Source organism: Schistocerca piceifrons, chromosome 5, assembly GCF_021461385.2.
Source record: "Schistocerca piceifrons isolate TAMUIC-IGC-003096 chromosome 5, iqSchPice1.1, whole genome shotgun sequence".
In the NCBI taxonomy this organism is placed as follows: domain Eukaryota; kingdom Metazoa; phylum Arthropoda; class Insecta; order Orthoptera; family Acrididae; genus Schistocerca; species Schistocerca piceifrons.
Window position 1 is genome coordinate 579,234,499 of NC_060142.1, and position 25,308 is coordinate 579,259,806.

Genomic DNA, 25,308 nt, shown 5'->3' on the forward strand with positions numbered 1-25,308 from the left:
TAAGTTCTAGGGGACTGATGTCCTCAGAAGTTAAGTCCCATAGTGCTCAGAGCCATTTGAAGCAAGACTGAAAATACGTTCACTAAATAGAGATAAGAACATCTATGATTGACATGTCATGTAAAGTCGACGTACATTTTTAAAATGTTAGAAACAAGAAAATGAAGTAATACAGAACGCTAGGCTTGTAACGTACGTTGTTGTTCTATATTGTTTAGCTCTGGTATTTACAAGGTCACAGAGAAAGTATCCTAGGTTTTGGAAGGAATAGCCGTAATTGTAATGATCTGCACTACAACAGAAACAAGATGCAAAATTTAAGGAAAAATAATGTAATGTGTGTTTCAGCTCACAAGCGACATTCAAGCAGATAGTTCCTGTGACTTAGTATGGGCAGAGGTTATATTCGACAACCGGAATAAATTAATAACTGGCTCCTTTTACCGACCCCCGGTCTGAGATGAAACAGTTGCTGAACAGTTAAAAAAAACTTGAGTCTCATCACAAATATGTAGCCTACTCATACATTTATGGTTAGCAGTGACTTCAATCTACCTTCCGTATGTTGACAAAAATACACTTTCAAAACCTACTGTAGATAGATAAAAACTTTCGTAATTGTTCTAAATGCTTTTTTTAAGATTATTTTGAACAATTAGTTCACGAGGCAATTCAAATTGTAAATGGTTACGAAAACGCACTTGACCTCTTAGCCATAAATAATCCTGAGCATCACGACGGATACAGGGATTAGTGAACACGCAGTCGTAGCGAGGCTCAACTCCGTAACAAAGAAATTCACCAAAACTAAACGTGAAATATATCTATTTATAAAAGCAACCAAAAATTCGGTTGACGTCTTTCTAAGAGACAGTCTCCAATCCTGCCAAACTATGTAAGTGAAGACCATATGTGGCTTAAGTTCAAAGAAATAGTATCAACAGCACACGAGAGATTCATATCAAATAAATTAATAAGAGACGGAACTGATCCACCATGGTACACAAAACACGACAGAAAGCTGCTGCAGGAGCACCGAAAACGGCACGTATAATTTGGATGAGCGCAAAATCTCCAAGATTGGCGAAGTTTTACTGAGGCTCGAAATTTGGTGCGGATTTCAATGCGAGACGCATTTAATAGTTTCCACAACGAAACTCTCTCTAGAAATGTGGCGGAAAATCCATAGAGATTCTGGTCCTATGTTAAGTAAACCAGCGGAAAGGCTCAGTAAGCGATGAGGAGGAGGCAAGGGACCCAACCCTTCGGGGCAGGTAAAATCGTGGCAAATGTCCGGCATGGCAAATGTCCGCACACCGTTCTGAATTGTCAGTGTATGATGATACGAAATTTTTCCGTTTTCCTGTTATGGGATCACCTCCTGAGGTTTGTTCCCACACTTCATATTCACCCTGTATAGGCTTGCGGCGCGTTGCTGCCGGATCGCGCAGGCCAGACAGGACGAGGAGAGTCAGGGGAGAGGGGAGGAGCGGGCGCCATGCAGCGGACCGTGTCGGCCGCCCGCCGCCGCTACGCGGGGTCCTTGACCGCTGTTTACCGCCGCCGCTTCCTATTGTCGACAGCCGCCCGCCTCTGCATCGATCGTCGCATCGCCGCCGTCTCGTCTCGTCTCGTCACGTCGCCTCTCGCTGTCTCACTCCGTCCAGCCATCTGACACAGGCTGTAGCTCTGCTAGGCAATCACACTGCCTCACTGAGGTGACAAAAGTCACGGGGACAGCGATATGCATATATACAGACGACTGTAGTATCGCGTACACGAGGTATAAAACGCCAGTTTATTGGCGGAGCTGTCATTTGTACCCAGGTCATTAATGTGAAAAGGTTTCCGACTCGATTGTGGCTGCGTGACGGGAATTCACAGTCTTTGAACGTGGAATGGTACTTCGAGCCAGAAGCAGCACGGGACATTCCACTTTGGAAATCGATAGGGATCTCAATACTCCGAGATACACAGTGTCAAGAGTGTGCCGAGAACACCAAATTTCAGGCAGTACCTCCCACACCACGGACCATGTAGTGGCCGCCCTTCACTTAACAACTGAGTGCAGCAGCGTTTCCGTAGACTTGTCAGCGCTGACAGGCATTTGGCGTTAATGCACTATGGCAGCAGACGACCGACGCGAGTGCCTTTGCTAACAGCACGACATCGCCTGTGGCGCCCCTCCTGGGCTCGTGACCATATCGGTTGGATCCTAGACAACTGGAAAATCGTGGTCTGGTCAGATAAGTCCCGATTTCAGATGGTAAGAGTTGACGGTAGGATTCGAGTGTGGCGCTGATCCCACGAAGCCATGGACCCAATTTGTCAACAAGGCACTTTGCAAGCTGGTAGTGGCTCCATAATGGTGATGATGAAGTCCCATACCCCGTGACGGAGCGTAGGGGAACGATGCGGGAGACCCGCAGCGCCGTACTAGGCAAGGTCCTAGTTTGCCATTGCCTTCCTCTGACCGTAATGGGGATGAATGATGATGATGATGAAGACGACACAACAACACCCAGTCATCTCGAGGCAGGAAAAATCGCTGACCCCGCCGGGAATCGAACCCGCGAAGCGAGAATGCTACCGCGAGACCACGAGCAGCGGACATGACTGTGTTTACATGGTATGGACTGGAAATGATTATGTTCGGCTTCATGGTGAGTATTTGCAGCCACTTTGGGCTTCGTGTTCCCAAACAACGATGGAATGCGCTGTATCACTGGGGCACAATTGTACGCGATTGGTTTGAAGAACATTATGGACAACTCGAGCAAACGGTTTGGCGACCCAGATCGACCAACGTGAACCCCATCGAACATTAATGGGACATAATCGTGAGATCAGTTCCATCGTACAATCCTGCACCGGCAACACATTCGGAATTATGGAAGGCTATATTTCTGCAAGAGACTTAACAACGACTTGTTAAGTTGCTGCAGTACACCAGACAACAGCAGGTCCGACATGATATTAGGAGGTATGCCATGTCTTCTGTCACCTCAGTGCACGTTCGACATTACTAAACCGGTATCTCGGAACCAGATTCCAGTTGCAGGTTGCCTGTCTAACGGCTTCAAGGGGCAACAAAAATTTCATATTCAGTATTTCGCGTAGTTATTGACCGAATTTAAAATGCTGTCATACTCTAATCCTTAAGAGGTATAACCTTATATTACAAGTCTAACACAATAAAACAGGAATAACTGTTAAAAATTGTGTGTTTATCTTGAGGCAGAGTAACAGATGGCGCGCAAACACCCGGACTTAAATTATCCAGTATTTGAGAATGAGAGTACTTAGCATCCCGTATTTGAGAATGAGAAATCTTAGCGGCTGCCAACAAACTTTACATATAATTTCAAATATTTTGTAAACTTTTTCCCGCTGACAACAACCACAAAATAATGCAAGGAAAAAAGTTTATCGCTTACTACATTTTCGCCGTTCATGCAATAAAACTTCAGCATCGGGCACGTCGTTTCAATTTTTTACTTTTTTTACTACTTACTCTATTCGCAGCTCATTTTGCAGGCAATATCCACATACACCCTAGAACGAACCCGCACAATTTTATCATGGTACGACACACAGTTCAACAGATATGACACCATACACATTTAGATGAGCGAAAAACTAGCCTATCCTTAAAATGGCGCACAGTAAAATTTCAGCATTAGGTATGACGTTTTAATTTATTACTTCTGTACTACCGACTTTACTCGGAACTCAATTATTTTACAATATTCACAATACCACTGAACGTACCTACAAAATCATATCATTGTACGACACTTAGTTCAGGAGGTATGACGTCGTAAACACTGATATGCTTCAAAAACTTGCTTTCGCTTAAAATTGAGCGCAATTTACCCACAATATCCAGTCTCTCATAATGAAATCACTTGGTGGATTTCAACAAACTTCAAGCATACTTTCAAACATTTTCTAAACCTTTTCTCGCGTACGTGCTTAACGTCAAACATTCAGCATATTACTTTAAAAATGTGTTAATCAGACGTTTGAAGCTGTTTTATACATGGGAATTCGATTCTTTAAACAATGGTTTGTTTACTGGAGGGAACTACATTCACTGAGACGATGGTCAGGTGTGATCACGTTGGACAACTTTTTCAAGGACATTGTGACATTTCCATTAGGAACGGCACTTTCCTTTTCTATCATTTTTTTAAAAACTTATTACTTTAGCGCGCAGAACGTAAAAGTTGCGCGCAGGGCGAACTACTAAACACCAGTATAGCGGTAGGTAGCAGGGGCTCTGGCTCTGAGCACTATGGGACTTAACATCTGAAGTCATCAGTGCCCTAGAACTGAGAACTACTTAAACCTAACTAACCTAAGGACATATCACACTTTCATGCCCGAGGCAGGATTCGAACCTGCGACCGTAGCGGTCGCGCGGTTCCAGACTGTAGCGCCTAGAACCGCTCGGCCACTCCGGCCGGCAAGAGAGCAGTGACTGGAATAACAGGTGGTCCGTGTGGGAATGTACGTCGAGAGAAGCAGGGCTGATCGTAACATAGGCAGCAACCTCACCCTCCGAATACCTAACGACACCAGTTACAACCATTTTTAAAAATGTTCACAATATAGAAACGCAGTTCTCACGGAAAGTGTCAGTAAACGTAAAAAAGACGCCACAGTCATTCATAGATCAATAACAAATACAATTTAGAAATAATAATTGGGCACTGTACTGTGAAATCTGTCACCCACGGGAGTTTACAAGATGCACGATTTTCATTTCAAAGTTATAACTGTTGGGTATGGCTCTGTTCCAGAGGCTCGTTTTCGAAGGCCATATTTAACTAGAGATTCACCCCACGGTTATTAGGATGGTAAGCGTTTAGCTCTGTTTGAGATGGATTTGGCCTCGATCTTCAGTTTTTGAAGAAATCGCCCATCATGTGTAAATCTACGGTAAAAAGTCGTTCACACTCTTCCAGGTTTCCTGCTTGATAAGCCAGTGCTAGATCGTCAACAAATTGGATCTTTTTGCCATTAGTGTTGGGCATATTGACAGTATGAAGATTAAAAAGGGTTAGTAATAGCACAGAGTCCTGCAGTATACCATCATTTAGGCTTTCACTCCAAGGAATTCTTGGAAGCGCATGTTGCACTCATTAGATTAACCAGTATCTTCCGTGATACGATTTGTGCAAATTTAAGTAGCAGACTGGCTCCATACGGTATCAAATGCGACCGTAAGACAACAACTGCAGTCTTTAGTTTACGTTGGTAATCTGTTTCGATAAAATATCTTAATGTCAATACCTGGTGACAGAAACTGCGATTCTTCCAGAAACCGGTTTGTTAGAGAGGAGTTCCTCTGACAATTAATGGTTGGATTTAGCAATATTCTTTGTAGTAGCCTATAAATTAAACTAAGTAGTGATACAGTAAGTAATGTGATGTTTCGTTGCCATCTTTACCATGTTTTTTGGTAGCTATTGCTTTTTGCAGCCTAAAATTTTAATGGCAGTTTACCAGTAGTCAAAATCACGTTATATAGCTGTAACAGCCTCTGTTTAGTTTTCGGGTCCGATTTCTTCAATAACTGTGGACACATGTCATCAAAATCGGTCGCTTTGTTTATCCGCACACTTGCCAAAGCTTCCTTCTTCTCATCAGTTGTGAACTGGCGCGAGAGCTCTGGACGGGGAAGTAGCTGAGAACGCTTCAGTCGCTACAACATCAATCTTACAGTTAGTGGACCCGTGTCCACCTCTAAAGAGGTATTGGACGTAGGACGAAATGTGGTCGAGTTGAGGTCTCCACAAAATATTAATTGAACCGTTCACCTTTGGAGAGTTCCGTCTGCAATAAATGTACAAGTCAGGCGAAGAACACTGTATGTTAAGTTGGTGATGTAATTATGCCAGTTCCGTGTATTTAGTGATTGTTCGTCGATAATGAACTGTCTTCAGCACTAAACGTAAGGCTCAGCAAAAGTGTGACACATATTAGTGTTCTGTATGAAGTATGGTCCAATACCCACTTAATCAACCAAAGACACTGTCGTCATGATGGGTCACGGAACCATGAGAAAGAAGGCCGCACGATAGGCGACAACTTCAACGTCATGGAAAAGTGTCAACAGGTACATAGACTGCCCTAATGGCCCATACGTCGGTTGGCAGAGAAAAAGTAAATCAGTGTCATCGATGGCCAGCGTATAAGGAACTGTTCACTGTTTGGCAAAAAAAAAGGTGAACGACCCAGAAGGAGAGGAATAAATGAAATGATACTTCTCGGGTTGAAAGGGTATGTGATGTTAGACAGAAATTGGAAGTATGAGCCCTGAGCTGGTACCACACATATTCTATAGGGGGCGGATTTGGGGATCTTGCTGACCACGGGAGATCTCGATCATCATGCAGACAGTTTACTAGACACGTGTGTCATTTGTGGACGAACATTGTGCTGTTGAAAAATGGCATCACGATACTGTCGCAGAGAGATACACATGAGGACTTAGGATGTCCATGACATACCAGTGTTCCATATTAGTGTAAGTCACTTCTCCTTCTAGTACGGTATTTATGAACGGTACTTTTGTTTCCAAACTGTGGTTGAGTGTCAGCTTGTTGTGAGGCTGTTTCATGATCTGATTTACACTCAAACATTACTTCTGACGGTGTGGTCAGGACTTGAGCAATACTGAATTGCATGTTTTGTATTTTATCCGATCATTAGAAGACTTCTGTTTCAAAGTAGCAAACATGAACAAGTACTCATAGCTCTTAAGGAATCCAATTTAAAGCACATGTTTACTGGAGTTTTTTTTCTTGTTTTGGTCCATACTTCCAGTTCCCAAAATATGGAAAGCAAAGAACTTTCAGTAGAAGAGATTTGTTTCACAGTATCGAAGATGAAAAATTGCTCGTACCTCTTGAAGTATGCATTTCGACCCTATGTTTACTGAGACCTTTTTACTTCTAATATCGAGTACTTTCAACTGTATGCGTTTACGCCATTAATTATGGTACACCCTGTATAATAACCACCTCTAGATGGTTAGCTACTTGATCCGTCGATAAAATTCACTATAAACCTTATAATGTGGAACGTGTCAATAGACCAAATATAGAACACTTACATACAGCTGAATAAAAAATAAACGATAATATTTATATGGCTGAATGCTAGCCATTTAAGTTTTTTGTGATTATTCCCCATTCTGAAGACGCCAATCCAGTGTATACATTCCGTGAGTTTCTCAATGCAACACTCTGCGCCCTTTTAGTTCAAAATGGTTCAAATGGCTCTGAGCACTATGGGACTTAACATCTTAGGTCATCAGTCCCCTAGAACTTAGAACTACTTAAACCTAACTAACCTAAGGACAGCACACAACACCCAGCCATCACGAGGCAGAGAAAATCCCTGACCCCGCCGGGAATCGAACCCGGGAACCCGGGCGTGGGAAGCGAGAACGCTACCGCACGACCACGAGATGCGGGCGCCCTTTTAGTCTGAAGGGATGTAAACTAATTACAAACAATATTTCTGGTACCATAATGTTTGAGCATCTATAAGAGACTACTCTGAACCGCACAATCCAATGCCTTGGACGAGTCATAGAAAATACCGGCTGGCAATAGACTGTCATTTAAATTTTGTAAAATCTGATTCGTGAATTGAGAAATAGCACGTTTCATGGACAGACTCATTTAGTATTCAAATTGAGACTAAGTACTTTATTTCGGGAGAGATGTGTTATGGTTCTTGTAAATCATATTTTCTGCTGCCTCCAGGAAAGAGGTACGTAGTGACAATGGTCCCTAATTATTAATATCAGTCTTACTTGCTTTTTCGTTAAGGAGACTGACAACAGCCTACTCCAGTCCGTTTGGAAATATATCTTGTGATAGTGATGTATTGGATATGTGACTGAACACGATGCATATATGGGACACAGGATTTTACTACTTTACTTGATATACTGACAAATCCATGATATGTTTTAGTTTCGAGAGAGTTAATTACATCAAGGTGGATCGCTTGTGAGTTTCCCCTGACGTCGCTTATCATCGCGCCCCCAAGAATTTCCGCCCGCTCTGCAGTCAGTCAGTCGGGGCTCGCATGGAGCCAGCCGGCGGAATACGCTTTCACTGTCGCCGCCGCATGCTTTCGGTTCTTTCTGCAGACGCTGTGGCCTCCAGCATATCCGGGTCTGTAAACGGAGCTGCTGAGTCGGGTGCGACGTGTGTCGCCGTTCCCCTGACACAGGCACAAACAAACAACCATACAGCGCATCGGCATTTCCGCAAAAGCCGCCCGAGCCTGCCCACATGCTTCCAGCTGCGTTAAATTGTTTCGGGTCCGTTTCCTCCCTGGTCGAAGTAGCATCAAAGTAAAGCCCATAGCGTCTTTTCCACGCATTTCTGATTCTACACTCCGTCATCATTGCTGTTTCTCCAACATCTGCATGTGATACGAGTTCGCACACGCTACATTCGGAATTCGCTGCTGTAGGGAAACCTCTTGTTTTTGTAGGCCATCTTAACTCACGCATTCAGCGAGAGCTGGTGGGCAAGAGACTGACTTAACCGCGAACTGTGAGTGCTGCGCCACTTCCTTCTGGGCGCGACGTTTAGGTGGTTCACGAAAATTTTGTATAAACACGATACAATACCGAAGATTATATTATTTATTTATTCGTGTGGCTCACACACAGTTTAAAAATACAGGTATATAACATTAGTATTACCATACATAACATAACGGCTGAAAGCAAGGGGAAACTACAGCCGTAATTTTTCCCGAGGGCATGCAGCTTTACTGTATGATTAAATGATGATGGCGTCCTCTTGGGCAGAATATTCCGGAGGTAAAATAGTCCCCCATTCGGATCTCCGGGCGGGGACTACTCAAGAGGACGTCTTTATCAGGAGAAAGAAAACTGGCGTTCTACGGATCGGAGCTTGGAATGTCAGATCCCTTAATCGGGCAGGTAGGTTAGAAAATTTAAAAAGGGAAATGGATAGGTTAAAGTTAGATATAGTGGGAATTACTGAAGTTCGGTGGCAAGAGGAACAAGACTTTTGGTCAGGTGAATACAGGGATATAAATACAAAATCAAATAGGAATAATGGATGAGTAGGTTTAATAATGAATAAAAAAATAGGAGTGCGGTAAGCTACTACAAACAGCATAGTGAACGCATTATTGGGGCCAAGATAGACACGAAGCCCACGCCTACTACAGTAGTACAAGTTTATATGCCAACTAGTCCTGCAGACGATGAAGAAATTGATGAAATGTATGATGAAATAAAAGAAATTATTCAGGTAGTGAAGGGAGATGAAAATTTAATAGTCATGGGTGACTGTAATTCGTCAGTAGGAAAAGGAAGAGAAGGAAACATAGTAGGTGAATATGGATTGGGGCTAAGAAATGAAAGAGGAAGCCGCCTGGTAGAATTTTGCACAGATCATAACTTAATCATAGCTAACACTTGGTTCAAGAATCATGAAAGAAGGTTGTATACATAGAAGAACCCTGGAGATACTCGAAGGTTTCAGATAGACTATATAATGGTAAGACAGAGATTTAGGAAGCAGATTTTAAATTGTAAGACATTTCCAGGGCCAGATGTGGACTCTGACCACAATCTATTGGTTATGAACAGTAAATTAAAACTGAAGAAACTGCAAAAAGGTGGGAATTAAAGGAGATGGGACCTGGATAAACTGAAAGAACCAGAGGTTGTACAGAGTTTAAGGGAGACCATAAGGGAATAGCCGGCCGCGGTGGCCGTGCTGTTTTAGGCACTTCAGTCCGGTACCGCGTGACTGCTACGGTCGCAGGTTCGAATCCTGCCTCGGCCATGGATGTGTGTGACGTCCTTAGGTTAGTTAGGTTTAATTAGTTCTAAGTTCTAGGGGACTGATGACCTCAGATGTTGAGTCCCATAGTGCTCAGAGCCATTTGAACCATTTGAACCATAAAGGAACAATTGACAGGAATGGGGGAAAGAAATACAGTAGAAGAAGAATGGGTAGCTTTGAGGAATGAAATAGTGAAGGCAGCAGAGAATCAAGTAGGTAAAAAGACGAGGGCTAGTAGAAATCCTTGGGTAACAGAAGAGATACTGAATTTAATTGATGAAAGGAGAAAATACAAAAATGCAGTAAGTGAAGCAGGCAAAAAGGAATACAAACGTCTCAAAAATGAGATCGACAGGAAGGGCAAAATGGCTAAGCAGGGATGGCAAGAGAACAAATGTAAGGATGTAGAGGCTTATCTCACGAGGCAAAGAAGGGAAAGCAGAAAGGTGGAAGGAGTATGTAGAGGGTCTATGCAGGGGCGATGTGCTTGAGGACAATATTATGGAAATGGAAGAGGAGGTAGATGAAGATTAAATTGGAGATATGATACTGCGTGAAGAGTTTGACAGAGCACTGAAAGACCTAAGTCGAAACAAGGCCCCGGGAGTAGACAACATTCCATTAGAACTACTGACAGCCTTGGGAGAGCCAGTCCTGACAAAACTCTACCATCTGGTGAGCAAGATGTATGAGAAAGGCGAAATTCCCTCAGACTTCAAGAAGAATATAATAATTCCAATCCCAAAGAAAGCAGGTGTTGACAGATGTGAAAATTACCGAACAATCAGTTTAATAAGTCACAGCTGCAAAATACTAACGCGAATTCTTTACATACGAATGGAAAAACTGGTAGAAGCCGACCTCGGGAAAGATCAGTTTAGATTCCGTAGAAATGTTGGAACACGTGAGGCAATACTGACCCTACGATTTATCTTAGATTAAGCAAAGGAAAACCTACGTTTCTAGCATATGTAGCTTAGAGAAAGCTTTTTATAATGTTGACTGGAATACGGTCTTTCAAAATCTGAAGGTGGCAGGAGTAAAATACAGGGAGCGAAAGGCAATTTGTACAGAAACCAGATGGCAGTTATAAGAGTCGAGGGACATGAAAGGGAAGCAGTGGTCAGGAAGGGAGTGCGACAGGGTTGTAGCCTCTCCCCGATGCTATACAATCTGTATATTGAGCAAGCAGTAAAGGAAACAAAAGAAAAGTTCGGAGTAGGTATTAAAATCCATGAGAAGAAATAAAAACTTTGAGGTTCGCCGATGACATTGTAATTCTGTCAGAGACAGCAAAGGACTTGGAAGAGCGGTTGAACGGAATGAACAGTGTCTTGAAAGGAGGGTATAAGATGAACATCAACAAATGCGAAACGCGGATAATGGAATGTAGTCGCATTAAGTCGGATGATGCTGAAGGAATTAGATTAGGAAATGAGACACTTAAAGTAGTAAAGGAGTTTTGCTATTTGGGGAGCAAAATAGCTGATGATGGTCGAAGTAGAGAGGATATAAAATGTAGACTGGCAATGGCAAGGAAAGCGTTTCTGAAGAAGAGAAATTTGTTAACATCGAGTTTAGATTTACGAGTAAGTGTCAGGAAATCATTTCTGAAAGTATTTGTATGGAGTGTGGCCATGTATGGAAGTGAAACATGGGCGATAAATGGTTTGGACAAGAAGAGAATAGAAGCTTTAGAAATGTGGTGCTACAGAAGAATGCTGAAGATTAGATGGGTAGATCACATAACTAATGGGAGGTGTTGTATAGAATTGGGGAGAAGAAGAGTTTGTGGCACAACTTGACAAGAAGAAGGGATCGGTTGGTAGGACATGTTCTGAGGCATCAAGGAATCACCAATTTAGTACTGGAGGGCAGCGTGGAGGGTAAAAATCGTAGAGGGAGACCAAGAGATGAATACACTAAGCAGATTCAGAAGGATGTAGGCTGCAGCAGGTACTGGGAGATGATGAAGCTTGCACAGGATAGAGTAGCATGGAGAGCTGCATCAAACCAATCTCAGGACTGAAGACGTCAACAACAACAACAACATGAATATGACAATACAAAATCATGAGGTAGCTCCAACTCCCCTAGTAGGAATGCAAGGTGCATTCACCTCTAATGTGGCTGATTGTCTGGTTCGGAACCCCACAGTCACAAACCGGAGACTCTGTAGCGCCCCATTTGTAAATAGAGAGTCTGCGCATCGTCCTTGCCTGGTGCGAGCTCTGTTCAATTTGACCCACGGTTTCCTGCCGAGTTCTGTGCCAGCAGCATCACAGTCATACCTTCGGAACCACTCACTCACTAAACATCATCTCATTTGTCACTACACCTGTGAAAGATACGAAGACAACGTTTTCACACGTAATAATTACGAAGTCAAAGTGTATTTCGTTTTTGCATTTTTTCTATTATCAAGTCATATATCCATCTTCTATTTTTCAACTAAAATTGTGTTTAGGGTATAAAATACCGTGTCATAAAAAACAAGCGATTGTTTTTGGGTTTTCTATGGAGTGATCTGTCGCGTGTGTGTGATGAACAGACAGGAGCACTTCCCTTTCAGTGGAGAGAAGCGAACGGCCATATTACACACATATTACACCGTGTAATTTGTGACAAAACACAGCTAAGTCAATAACTCTTTTTGATTAAATAGGAAGATATGCACACCGCCATTCTACAACTATTCTTATACGCTGATAACTTCCACAGCGTTTCAGTTAGCGAAATAAAACCTGAGTCTTCACATTCTCAATAAAAAAGGGCGAAGACGAAATACACTGTACTCGCGCAGACGCTACTTACAGATCGAACATACATACAGCATCTTCCAAAATCCTGTGGTCGAAGCGACCACACGGATGTCATACCTTATACTTCTTTATCGCTCTTACTGACACGGAAAGTTTTTAATCAACTTTAGAACTGATATAAGATAATTTTTTTATGGTCATTGTGAATGATTCAAGTCTTAGTCTCCAGCAAGTTTTACTGGTATTCTTATAACAGATTTTGTATACTGTATGCCATAATTAACAACATAGTGAAAATTATACAAGCATTCACAATTTTTTGAGTGTACGTACAGATCAAGAGATGAGTCACAAGTACCGCTAAAAAAGTACGAGGAGAGTAAGGGCGTCAGGAAATGGCGTTTCCATTGAAAATATCAAAATCACAGGCAGAGTAATATAAAAGGCACTTTTGAGATTATTCACAGAATGCGTCGAACGACAATTCCCACAGGATTGGAAGGATACAGTACTATTCTACTTAACAAGAACTGAGACAAAATATAGACCTGCCAGACATATTTACGTCTTGAACAAGATGTTTACTAAAAATACCACACAGCGTGTAGAAAAACGCTATGTTTACCAGCAAAGGAACTGGGTGGCTTTAGAAGTGGATGTAAAGCTAGTGACTTATTGTAAATCATCAACGAAATTTTAGTACGGAACGCTGAATGTAAGTCTGCGAGCCAGAGATTTTGAGTAAGATACCACTCAGTTTCCACTAAATCTGACCTAAACAGCCCTCGAGAAAGAAAACAGTGATGCAATAAATATTAGTCTGCATGAGAATATATACAATGCCACAGTTTCCAAAAATTTAATCGGGACAGTGAAAAGTTCAAAATTGAAAGACGTGTTAGGGAAGGAGATCCAATGTCACGAATACTATTGTCGGCAGCCAAAAATGACATTATAAACTCCCCTAACTCGGAAAAAGAAATTCGTGTAAATGGAGCACACAAAAACCACTTTCGTTTTGCGGATGATGCTGTAATATTCACCTCTACTGCACATAAATTTCAACACCGCATCGAGGAACTTAATAGAGCAAGTTTCATGGTAGACCCGAATATCAGTTAGAATAAGACAAAGATAATGTACAGACCACATACAAAAAATAAAATAGACAAATTAACAATGATGTCATAGGATGAGCTGAAAATAACTGAACGAACAACCTAGGAAATAAACAGAAGAGTGAGAAAAAGGTGTGTATTGGGAATTACTAGTATAGACAGAAAAACAAAATAAACTGATCAGGAAACGTTGGACCACGGGTGGGCAGCAGACGGTCTGCGAGCCGCTCCGGTCCGCGAATCGTTTCAATCCGGCCCTTAGATGAAATTCCAGATGAACACAAAATGAATGTACTCTCTCAAAAGCACGTGTTTTGAAGCATAATTTGATAGCGTGGCGTGTCGGAAAATGGGCACCAATCATATGGGTGCGTTTCCCCATAATCATTGACGTCACGACTGATCTTATGCGCTAGAAGCAGTGCCGTCGTTTCGTGACGAGACGGCTAGCGAGCTTAAGGATGTATGTGACTCAGGTCCGCGGGTCAGCGAAGATTGGCCATCCCTGCATTAGTCCAGAGACACTAAGTCACATCACGGAGGGCAAAAAGCAGAGTTTCTGTGATTGCGCACCATGCGACGTGGAGCCGACAGTTACAGTTTTTCTCGTTTAGGGCTGAAGTCAATCACTAATTTCAACCACTGAATTACTTCTATAAGTACTGACCATGTAGCAGTACAGTTAATTTCTCCGAAATTCCCACTATTAAGGCAATATTAATGTACATATATTTATAGAAGTAATATGGAAATAGGAGTTGAATGGTAAGTATAGTAAGTGTTTTGACACTGAGTATCACATAACGTTAACACTACCTACAACGTTGTTTCGTGGAACATTTCGTGATTTTAGAGGATAATCAGTAACTGTCTATGTGCTGATGGCTATAATTTTTACATTTATCCAGCTGAAAGGGTAACAAACAGTTTGAAACACTGTACTGACAGTTCTTTCTTTTTTCAAATGACAGAATTACAGTTCTTCAGTGAATTAATGTTTTTCTTGGAGTGCGAGGCATTTATTTCACTGCCTCAACAAGAGTAAATCATGAAATATTGGTTTGGAGATCCCTCATCAATACTTTTGAAATGTTCTGTTATTCTGTCATAAAAGTGACATCCATTTCTGTCCATAATGTCCGGTTATTGCGCAAAATAAGGGTTTATGTTTTACGACGTTTGCTCAATCCAGAGCAGATACTGAAACAATGTCAAGGTAAGACACATGTGATATTAGAAAACTCTGGTGGTGAGTTAGATGTTAACATTCTGTCGTCTCAAAATCTTCATCGTTCATCGGGTTTTACATTTGAGAATCAACACAAACCCTAAATTTCGACTCATGGGCATCTCTCTGCAAGGATTTTGAAATATGCTTGCTACAAAGCTTCGCATAGTCGTTTGGTTTAAAATGCAGCTCCCTCAAGGACGGTGTTCAGTGACAGCAGGATATAATATATGCGTAATGAGGGGCTTCAAGTGACTGTAGCACTTGTCACGGTCATCGGCGATCAAATGGTGCTCAGGAGACCTGTCTGCGCATTTTCTGTTTTGTCTTTTCGGGCAGCAAAAGTGCTAACATTAGAGGTGAACAGTGTTTGAACTTTCATGAACAACCATTCAACACAAATGAGTACACATTCTTGGTTAACAGCTTCAGCCATTTGAACGGGTTCTCATTGGGGGCCTCGGGGACGCTGGTTGGGCGTTTCGACGGATTGCTACATATGTTGAACAATGTATCAGTGGTGTGTCGCTACTTTCAACGGTAGTCTGCGGAACATTCTCACACGTGTAGACCAAGTTCTGACGTCCGCGTAGGACACCAAAAATCATCCAGAGAGAAAATCAGGACACATATTACACCTGCGTGTCGTCAGGGATCACTGGTAACTGTCTACTTGCAGCAGGAATAAGAAAACGTGTGCCTCTACCCAGGCTACGATTCACACCACGACACCGCCAAGCATGCCTACTCTGGTGTCGTGAAAGAGGTGACTGGGGAGTGGTATGGCTCTCTGTTGTCTTCAGTGATGGTGATCAAAAGTATCCGGACACCTGACTGAAAATGACTTACAATTTCGTGGCGCCCTCCGTCGGTAATGCTGGAATTCAATATGGTGTTGGCCCACCCAGAGCCTTGATGACAGATTCCACTCTCGCACGCATAAGTTCAATCAGGTGCTGGAAGGTTTTTTGGGGAATGTCAGCCCATTCTTCATGGAGTGTTGCACCGAGGAGAGGTGAGGCATGGCACGAAGTCAGCGTTCCAAAACATCCCAAACGTGTTCTACAGGATTCAGGTCAGGACTCCGTGCAGACCGGTCCATTACAGGGATGTTATTGGCGTGTAACCACTCCGCCACAGGCTGTACGTTATAAACAGGTGCTCGATCGTGTTGAAAGATGCAATCGCCATCCCCGAATTGCTCTTCAACAGAGGGCAGCAAGAAGGTGCTTAAAACATCATTGTAGGCCTCTGCTGTGATAGTGCCACGCAAAACAACTAGGGGTGCAAGCCCCCTCCATGAAAAACACGACCACACCGTAACACCACCGCTTCCGAATTTTACTGTTGGCACCACATACGCTGCCAGATGACGTTCACCGGGCATTCGCCACACCCACACCCTGCCATCGGATCACCACATTGTGTACCTTGATTCGCCACTCCACACAACGTTTTTCCGATGTTCAATCGTCCAATGTTTAAGCTCCTTACACGATGTGAGGCGTCGTTTGGCATTCACCGGCATGATGTGTGGCTTCAGCCGCTCGACCATGAGATCCAACTTTTCTCACCTCCCGCCTAACTGTCATAGTACTAGCAGTGTATCCTGATGCAGTTTGGAATTGCTGTGTGATGGTGTGGATAGATGTCTGCCTATTACACATTAAGACCCTTTTCAACTGTCGGCGGTCTCTGTCAGTCAACAGATGAGGTCGGCCTGTACGCTTTTGTGCTGTACGTGTCCCTTTACGTTTCCACTTCACTATCACATCGGAAACAATCTGCCTAGGGATGTTTAGGAGTGTGGAAATATCGCGTACAGACATGTGACACAAGTGACACCGAATCACCTGACCACGTTCAAAGTCCGTGAGTTTCGCGGAGCGCCCCATTCTGCTCTCTCACGATGTCTAATGAATACTGAGGTCAATGATATGGAGTACCTGGCAGTAGGTGGCAGCACAATGCACCTAATACGAAAAACGTATTTTTTTGGGGTGTCCGGATACTTTTGATCACATAGTGTATGTTCTGTGTGCAAGCGAGTGATGGACGTACAAGAGTATGGCGTAGACCTGGTGACCTGCCTGTTCCAGACTGCATTCGCCCACGACTCACAGATCTCATGGTGTATAGGGGGCCAGCAGTTACAATTCGCGCTCGCATTTGATGTTGCTGCAAGGTAAAGAAGCCGGCGCGCGGTACACTGCATTGGTTGTTATCCTCGCGGTACTGCCATTTCTTTGACAGGGAGGCGAAGTGCTTCTTCAGCTGGACAATGCATGTCCATATCCGGTTGCTGCGACGCAACATGCTGTTCCTGATGTACAACTACTGCCCTGCTCAGCAACATCACGAGATCTCTCGCCAACTGAACATGTATAGGACATGACTAAGTGGGAACTTACTGCTTCTCCAGGGCCTGCAAGAACAATTGCCGAATTGCAACAAAAGGCGTGAAGTGCTTGGGCAACCTATCGGAGGAAGCCATTTGGCACCTCTAAGAACGTTTACATGCGAGAATACACGCCTGAGTTGTCGGCTGAGAGAGCCGCACTGTGTACAGATGCGACTATATGGGCACCCTTTTCGGAGACATGTGCCTTACATTGGGTCTCATTTTGTCGTCATGTAATTCTACAATGATACGTGTTTTTCCAGTAGTGTGTTTCACAAATTTCGGCATGTAGTTTTACGAGGTATACTTATAATGACCATTCATTTCGTAATATTAAGGCGCAACTAAATACTCTCAAACAGAACGTTATTTGAATTTTCTTGGTAACAAAGTTACTCCTTAGCTTCAGCCAGTAAAAAAGTTCACTGGTTTAATCTTGAGAAATACGTTCTCATTTTTATATTTTTTTAATACTAATTTAGTCCGTAGCTCGTGGTCTTGCGGTAGCGTTCTCGCTTCCAGGGCACGGGGTCCCGGGTTCGATTCCCGGCCGGGTCAGGGATTTTCGCTGCCTCGAGATGACTGGGTGTTGTTGTGTTATCTTCATCATCATTATCATTCATCCCCATTACGGTCGGAGGAAGGCAATAGCAAACCACCTCCGCTACGACCTTGCCTAGTCGGCGGTGCGGGTCTCCCGCATCGTTCCCTACGCTCCTCGGAGTATAGGACCTCATCATTATCATCATCATCATCATCATCATCATCATCATCATCATCATCATAGTAATTTAGGTACCTGCGAAATGAAATATTACTTCTTTCCACATATCTTTCGGCGCAATCAAACGTTGCACAATATTATACCATTGTGGTAAAGAAACTTTTAAAGAAAAAATACAATTAAGATAAACTGAACAGTATTCCAGAAGTCGCCTGCAAATAGATATCCCAGTAGTCAGCTGATCGAGGTGTTTGGTTTCAGGATAATGACGTCACGCACGATCTGTATAACTTGTGGCCTGGGCAAGAAACAGGTGGAAATGGAAGACGTAATTACAATTGTAATGAAAATGACATGCAGGAGTAACATGTACGCGTCGAACTGAAGACCGTAATATATACAGGGTGTCTCTCCTACGAATCGTCAGGCGAATTTTCTGTGGTGTCTCGGCAGATATTTGCAATTTAGTTTTTGCAATGTGTAGTTGGAGTGAGCCCAGACACTGCTGATCACTACTATTATAGGACGGCCAGTGCCGACGGAAAGCGTCGGTTTCTTTCCCGTAACAAACAAAATGATTTTTAAAGCTGAAACTTGATAGAACGGTCCCAGATCAGCGCAATGCAATATTTGTTTTATCAGTGTGTATTAACAGGAACCGTAAAACGCGAAGAGTAAACAGCAATACAACAGCGACTCAGCAGCGTTGCATGTTTGGCGGCAGCAGCCAGGGCGGTGTCGTCGTTGCTGGAGCAATGGTTATTCTGCCGTGTTTTATGGCCCCTGTTAATACATACGATAAAACAAATGTTGCACTGCCCCTGATGTGGGACCGCTCTATTGAATTTCCGCTTCAAAAATTATTTTGTTTGTAACAGGAAACAAACCGACGCTTTCCGTCAACACTGCGTCACATGAAACACGTGACGAGCAGTATATGTTTGGGCTGACTCCAGCTACACAAAGCATAAACGAAGTTGCAAATATCTGCTGAAACACCAGAGAAATGCGCCTGACCACTTTTAGGAGCGACACCGTGTATAAATGTCATTTGATGCCCTTCATCCAGCAGTGGGTGTCAGACGGCTGATGGTGGCGCCTTTATGGTCACCGATACATTACCCTGTGTTAGTCGTAATAAAACGAGACACTACAGTCATACGCAGCAGCTAGACGGGTACAAACTCGGCATAAGGGATACGTTTCAGTGTCAACTTCACACTACGTCGTTGTATTACGAGACAATACAAAATACAGCGCAACCGATGCGGGAGCTATACGTGCCATGTGATCAGATCTAGACACATCGAGGTTCTAAATCGTCGTTACCTCATCGCACATGCATGGAGAGAAGTCCAAGGTAAGGTCGTAGCTGTCATGCGCAATGGCTTATTCTTAATGTCATTCGATTCATTACCGGTGAGGGAGGGAAACAGTGACACTTGAAGCATGAGGCGACGGAACGTGCTTGCACAATGCCAAAATTGATTAAGTGGGTGTGGTGCAAATTATGCAAGGAGTGAACAAAAAGAACAACAATCGCTGCGCTAAACATCGTCGATAACTGTGAGCAACCAAAGAGGCTATTATTCCGCAGTGTATTCTAAGTAAAATGTAAAAGATGTTTCGTCAGGGTCTTGTTCGCTATGAGCAGACTTTTATCTTTCAGTATTTCAATATTCATCACTTGCAAGTGCCGCAGTCAGTCACTGGCGAACTAATATCCACATCCGTAAATGCACTTTTAAATGAGGAATTCAACACTTTGGCTTTCTCGTCACTTTTAGCTTTCAATGCTGCACCGATCCACGGTGGATTGGCTGGAAGGTTGGTCGTGAAGAGTAAGCACGAAACATAACCACACCAGACAAAAAATTAATCACTCACAGGAGAAATCATGCTAATACCATGTGCCGCTTTTAACCTTGGTATTGGGCTCCACAAGTTTCTCCAGGGATGAGACATCCATCTCAAGCCATTCATTCATGATTTGACCACGTAGAGGTATCAAATCCCGAGCCCGCAGCTCGTGGTCGTGCGGTGGCGTTCTCGCTTCCCACGCCCGGGTTCGATTCCCGGCGGGGTCAGGGATTTTCTCTGCCTCGTGATGGCTGGGTGTTGTGTGATGTCCTTAGATTCGTTAGGTTTACGTAGTTCTAAGTTCTAGGGGACTGATGACCACAGATGTTAAGTCCCATAGTGCTCAGAGCCATTTTTGAAATTCCGAGGATGTTGGCTGCTACATTTCACCAGCTGTTCCAAATAGCCGCAGATATTTTCTGTGGAATTAAGACCGAGTAATGTAGTGCGCCAATGGAGGAGCAGTAGGGTGCTCAAGTGTCCGACAAAGCAGGAACAGTAGGAGTGCAAGGCTCTGAAAAAAGCTATCGTCCTCTCACAAGACGGTAGTGTCGACGGCGTACTCCTCGTAACGATGTAAAGGAAAGAGCAACATTTTGTCACCAAAGACCCCGAAATAAACATGTTGGATCATCTTCACGGTAACCTGAATAAGTGGGCCCAAGACATGGTACGAAAAACAACACCAAAACAGCGCAGACTTCTTCCAGCCTGACCTAATTCCTCCACAAAACGTGGGCTACGCACATTAACGGGCTGTCGCTGCAGTACAAACTTCGCATTATATGAGTATAAAAAGAGGCGTCGGATCATACTACACTTCTCCAGTCAGCTACTGTTCACGTTCTGTGTCGTTTGTCCGAAAATGTGCAACTTAGCAAGTCCTGGTGAGCGATGGTCTTTTGCTAGGTACCCGACTCCAGAAGTCCATTCCATGCAGGTCTTTTCGGAATATTCGCCAGGAAAAAAGTCGAGATGGCCGCAGATTCACTGACAGCAGCGATTCCTGCTGAGTTTGAAATCTACTGTCACTGATATGGCGTGCCACTCGTCTCCGGTTGATGTCGTTCAGGATCTTCTCACAGCCGCTGTTTTTATGTCGTGTTACATGGCTGCAAGTGCTATCCCACTCCTTGTTCACATGTTGGACAGTCAGCGTTGATACTCCAACAAATCGGCTAACTTCATTAACGGTGTGGTCACGGTGTCACTTCTCCACACGGACCCACCTCGCTGCAGTGAATCAACACAACCTACTGGCACACACCCGCTACTTCACTAGCACAACTTACACATGGTCTGGTGAGCTTAGTGTGAACAAGATAGAAAAGAAGGAAGCAGGCGGTGGCGGCTGACCTGCTGGAAGAGATGGACGGTGTCGCTGGCGTAGTGGGGGATCTCGTCGCCGCCCTGCAGCACCACGGCCGCGCCCTCGGGCACCCTCGTGTTCTTCCGCAGGCGGTCGCACAGGCGGCGCCGGTTTACCGCGAACAGCTCCATAGGGACGGCCAGCGTGTGGTCGCCCATCATGTACACCGCGCCGGAACCGCGACTGCGAAACAAAACACACCAAAGGGAAAGAAATTATACCTCTGATGTTTGCCAGTACAGCCATCACAAGTGGTACAAGTTAAAGTGATATCGAAACATGGGACTGTAAACTACACTCATGCTCATAAATTAAGGATAATGCTGGTACATGGTGAAACAACGTTCTGGTGGGCGGTTTGCGGGTTTAAATCACCTCGGAGTATGACCATGCGGTGCATTTGACCTGCGATCGTCGCACGGTGGCGCTGGCAGCAGTCCACATACGCTGAGGTCTGTTGGTGGCTGTCAGAGTACAGTGCAGCGAGTAAGTGTGCAGACTTTTTCAGACGTGGAAATGGTGACTGTGTGTTGAAAATGGCTCAAGGAACACATACTAATGACGTTATGAGGAGTAAAATACTAAGGCGACTGGAGGTTGGTGAAACACAGCAGATCGTAGCACGGGCCCTACGTGTGCCACAAAGTGTGATCTCAAGATTATGGCAACGATTCCAGCAGACAGGAAACGTGTACAGGCGGTACAGTACGGGACGTCCACAGTGTACAACACCACAAGACTACCGATATCTCACCATCAGTGCCCGCGCACGGCCACGGAGTACTGCAGGTAGCCTTGTTCGGGACCTTACCGCAGCCACTGGAACAGTTGTCTCCAGACACACAGCCTACAGACAACTGAACAGACATGGTTTATTCGTCCGGAGACCTGCAAGGTGCATTCCACCGACCCCTGGTCACAGGAGAGCCTGTAAAGCCTGGTGTCAAGAACACAGTACATGGTCACTGGAACAGCGGTCCCAGGTTATGTTGAAGGACGAGTCCAGGTATAGTGTGAACAGTGATTCTCGCCAGGTTTTCATCTGGCGTGAACCACGAACCAGATACCAACCCCTTAATGTCCTTGAAAGGGACCTGTATGGAGGTCGTGATTTGATGGTGTGGGGTGGGATTATGATTGGAGCACGTACACCCCTGCATGTCTTTGACAGAGGAACTGTAACAGGTCAGGTGTATCGGGACGTCATTTTGCACCAGTATGTCCGCCTTTTCAGGGGTGCAGTGGATTCCACCTTCCTCCTGATTGATGGTAACGCACAGCCCCACCGAGCTGCCATCGTGGAGGAGTACTTTCAAACAGAAGATATCAGGTGAATGGAGTGGCCTGCCTGTTCTCAAGACCTAAACCTCATCGCCGGCGGGTGTGGCCGAGCGGTTCTAAGCGCGTCAGTCTGGAACCGCGCGACCGCTACGGTCGCAGGTTCGAATCCCGCCTCGGGCATGGATGTGTGTGATGTCCTTAGATTAGTTAGGTTTAAGTAGTTCTAAGCTCTAGGGGACTGATGACCTCAGATGTTAAGTCCCATAGTGCTCAGAGCCATTTGAACCTAAACCCTATCGAGAACGTCTGGGATGTTCTCGGTCCACGTATTGCTGCCGTCTTCAAACTCCCACGACACTTCAGGAGCGCCGACAGGCACTGGTTGAAGAATGGGAGGCTTTACCTGAGCAGCTACTCGACCACCTGATCCAGAGTATGCCAACCCGTTGTGCGGCCATATTGATATCGGGGTACATGCGCAGGAAACAGTGGCATTTTGTAGCACATGTGTGTCGGGACGGTTTTCTCAACTTATCACCAATATCGTGGACTTACAGATCTGTGTCGTGTGTGTTCCCTATGCTATTAGCGCCTGTTTTGTGTAGTGCCACGTTGTGTGGCACCACATTCTGCAATTATTCTTAATTTATGAGCTTGATTGTAGAACCCTCCCCCATACACACACACACACACACACACACACAATGCATACACAGCTACTGATGAACATCCTAAAATCACGAAATCTTTCATGAAACAATGCTGTACAAAGCGTCAACGGTATATAACAGTCTCAAACCAACATTCTGAATTAAGTTGCAAATTTGTCCCGGACCAGGATTAGAGTACGGGCCTCCTGCTAACTAGAAAGATGCTCTGACCACTAAGCCATCCGGACACAGTGGTCACTGCAGCAGCAAGGACTATTCTAGCACGCCTCCCGTCAGACCCAAACTCTCAAATTACTAACGTTGTGCCCGATTCTCATAGGAGTTCGAGCATCGTGTGTATCTGCACTGAAGAGATCGTTGGCCTTCTCATCTTACGGATAACAGTCTGCTTTCGGAAGCGGTGGGGCGAGGACGTACGCTGCGTCCCGCCGTGCGCGACCGTGAGCGCTTGCTTGTGTTTACCTTCTCGCGCGAGTTGTATTTGTTCCAAGTTCAGTGCCACTGTGGCACATACATGGCGCCACGATACGATCAGAATTACCTTCCAACCAGATCACGCGCGTCCTCGAGCCTATGAAATAGAACAGACACGCGACGATCTACGTTTAGATCCGGCGACTGTCGTCGGAATACATTTTTCTATAACGGCGAGCATGGTTTATGTTAAAATGATCAGTGCCGAGGTCTCAGATTTAAACATTCTGACGGGCATATCGGTCCAGTGACGGTGGATCATGCAGGACTTTAAAGGTTTTTGAGCTCCCCTTCGAGGTCCCAGAGGAAGTCGTCAAGGACGCCTTCTGACCATATGGCAATGTCATCAGCCACGTTGCAGAAAAGTGGCAAACTTTTTCGACGTATAAGGTCTACAATGTTGTGCGCCAAATTAAACTTGAGCTCAAGAAAAATGTGCTGTTTTATTTGAACATCGGTGGCTGTCGTGCAATCATAATGTACGACGGTCAACCACGTACCTGTTCCGGATGTGGGCAGGAAGGCCATGTTCGATCGAGCTGCTTACAACGTAGAATTACGCAGACACCAGTGGGAGACTCCGTTTCTCCGACGGGGACGACAATCCTGCCCCTCACGTACGCTCAGACGATGCAACGGGCGATCGGGCACATCCATCGACGTCAGAAGGACCAAGGGAGGAAGAGGAAGGACCCCCGATGCCAACCCAGATGTCGCCCCCTCCACAGCAGCAACAGTCCCACGGAATCCAGACGCAACATAACATTCAGGACGAGATGGACGTGGACGCGAACATTGTCCCGACCGCGGCTTTCCTAGCGGACGGTGATACGACGCTGGATTGCCTCCCACATTCGGATACGGATATCCACGTTCGAAAGCAACGTTCGCCTCGACGACGCAAGCGACGCCGGCGGACTCTTTCTGACAATTGCCTCCTACACACGGCCGGTCAAGAAGATCACATCTCGTCAGACGGCATGGATGCTGCGCCTGCTAAGGATCTAAGTGGTGTAGACGGTTCGCTTGCCCATACTACGAGTGCCCAGTTACTTCTTGCATCACAGATGCAGCAGGTCGCGTCCATCTCTTCCAAAGGCGACATGTGTGAGAGGGATTTAGGTGCCGATCAGCTACACAGCATCGTGTTGCACGCACTGTGGTCGGACGATGTAGAGGAACTTCTTGGAGAGGGCACGGGTGACAGGAAAGGGGGTGGCATCGGGGATGTCACTCCTAGAGTGAAAGATTGATAAGCTCGGTGGGTCCGGCATCTCTTGCGGTTATCTTCGATTGCCATGGCGTTTACCCAAGCTGAAGAGGCTAGGCAGCAAACGTTTCGCCTTGCCACAAGCAATATCAATGCGATAAGGGCACCACACAAACTGACAATGCTACAACGCATGCTCGATGCAGCAGACATCGACGTGGCCCTCTTACCGGAAGTATGTGTCGCTAGTTTCCCTGACTTCTACGGATATACCACCCACATCTCCCACGCCTCTTCTACCGATTGTGGTGTGGCTGTCCTGCTACGGGAAGGCTTCGCGGCTACAGATGTAC

General features: G+C 44.8%; 1 protein-coding gene across 1 annotated transcript in view; it reads right to left on the minus strand.

Annotated features, from left to right (window-relative positions):
- LOC124797938 (xaa-Pro dipeptidase) overlaps positions 1 to 25,308 on the minus strand; it is a 916,331-nt gene that overhangs the window by 865,602 nt on the left and 25,421 nt on the right. Inside the window, exon 2 of the mRNA XM_047261075.1 lies at positions 21,307 to 21,502. Coding sequence (XP_047117031.1) covers positions 21,307 to 21,502 — 196 coding nt within the window. The remainder of the gene's footprint in view (positions 1 to 21,306; positions 21,503 to 25,308) is intronic.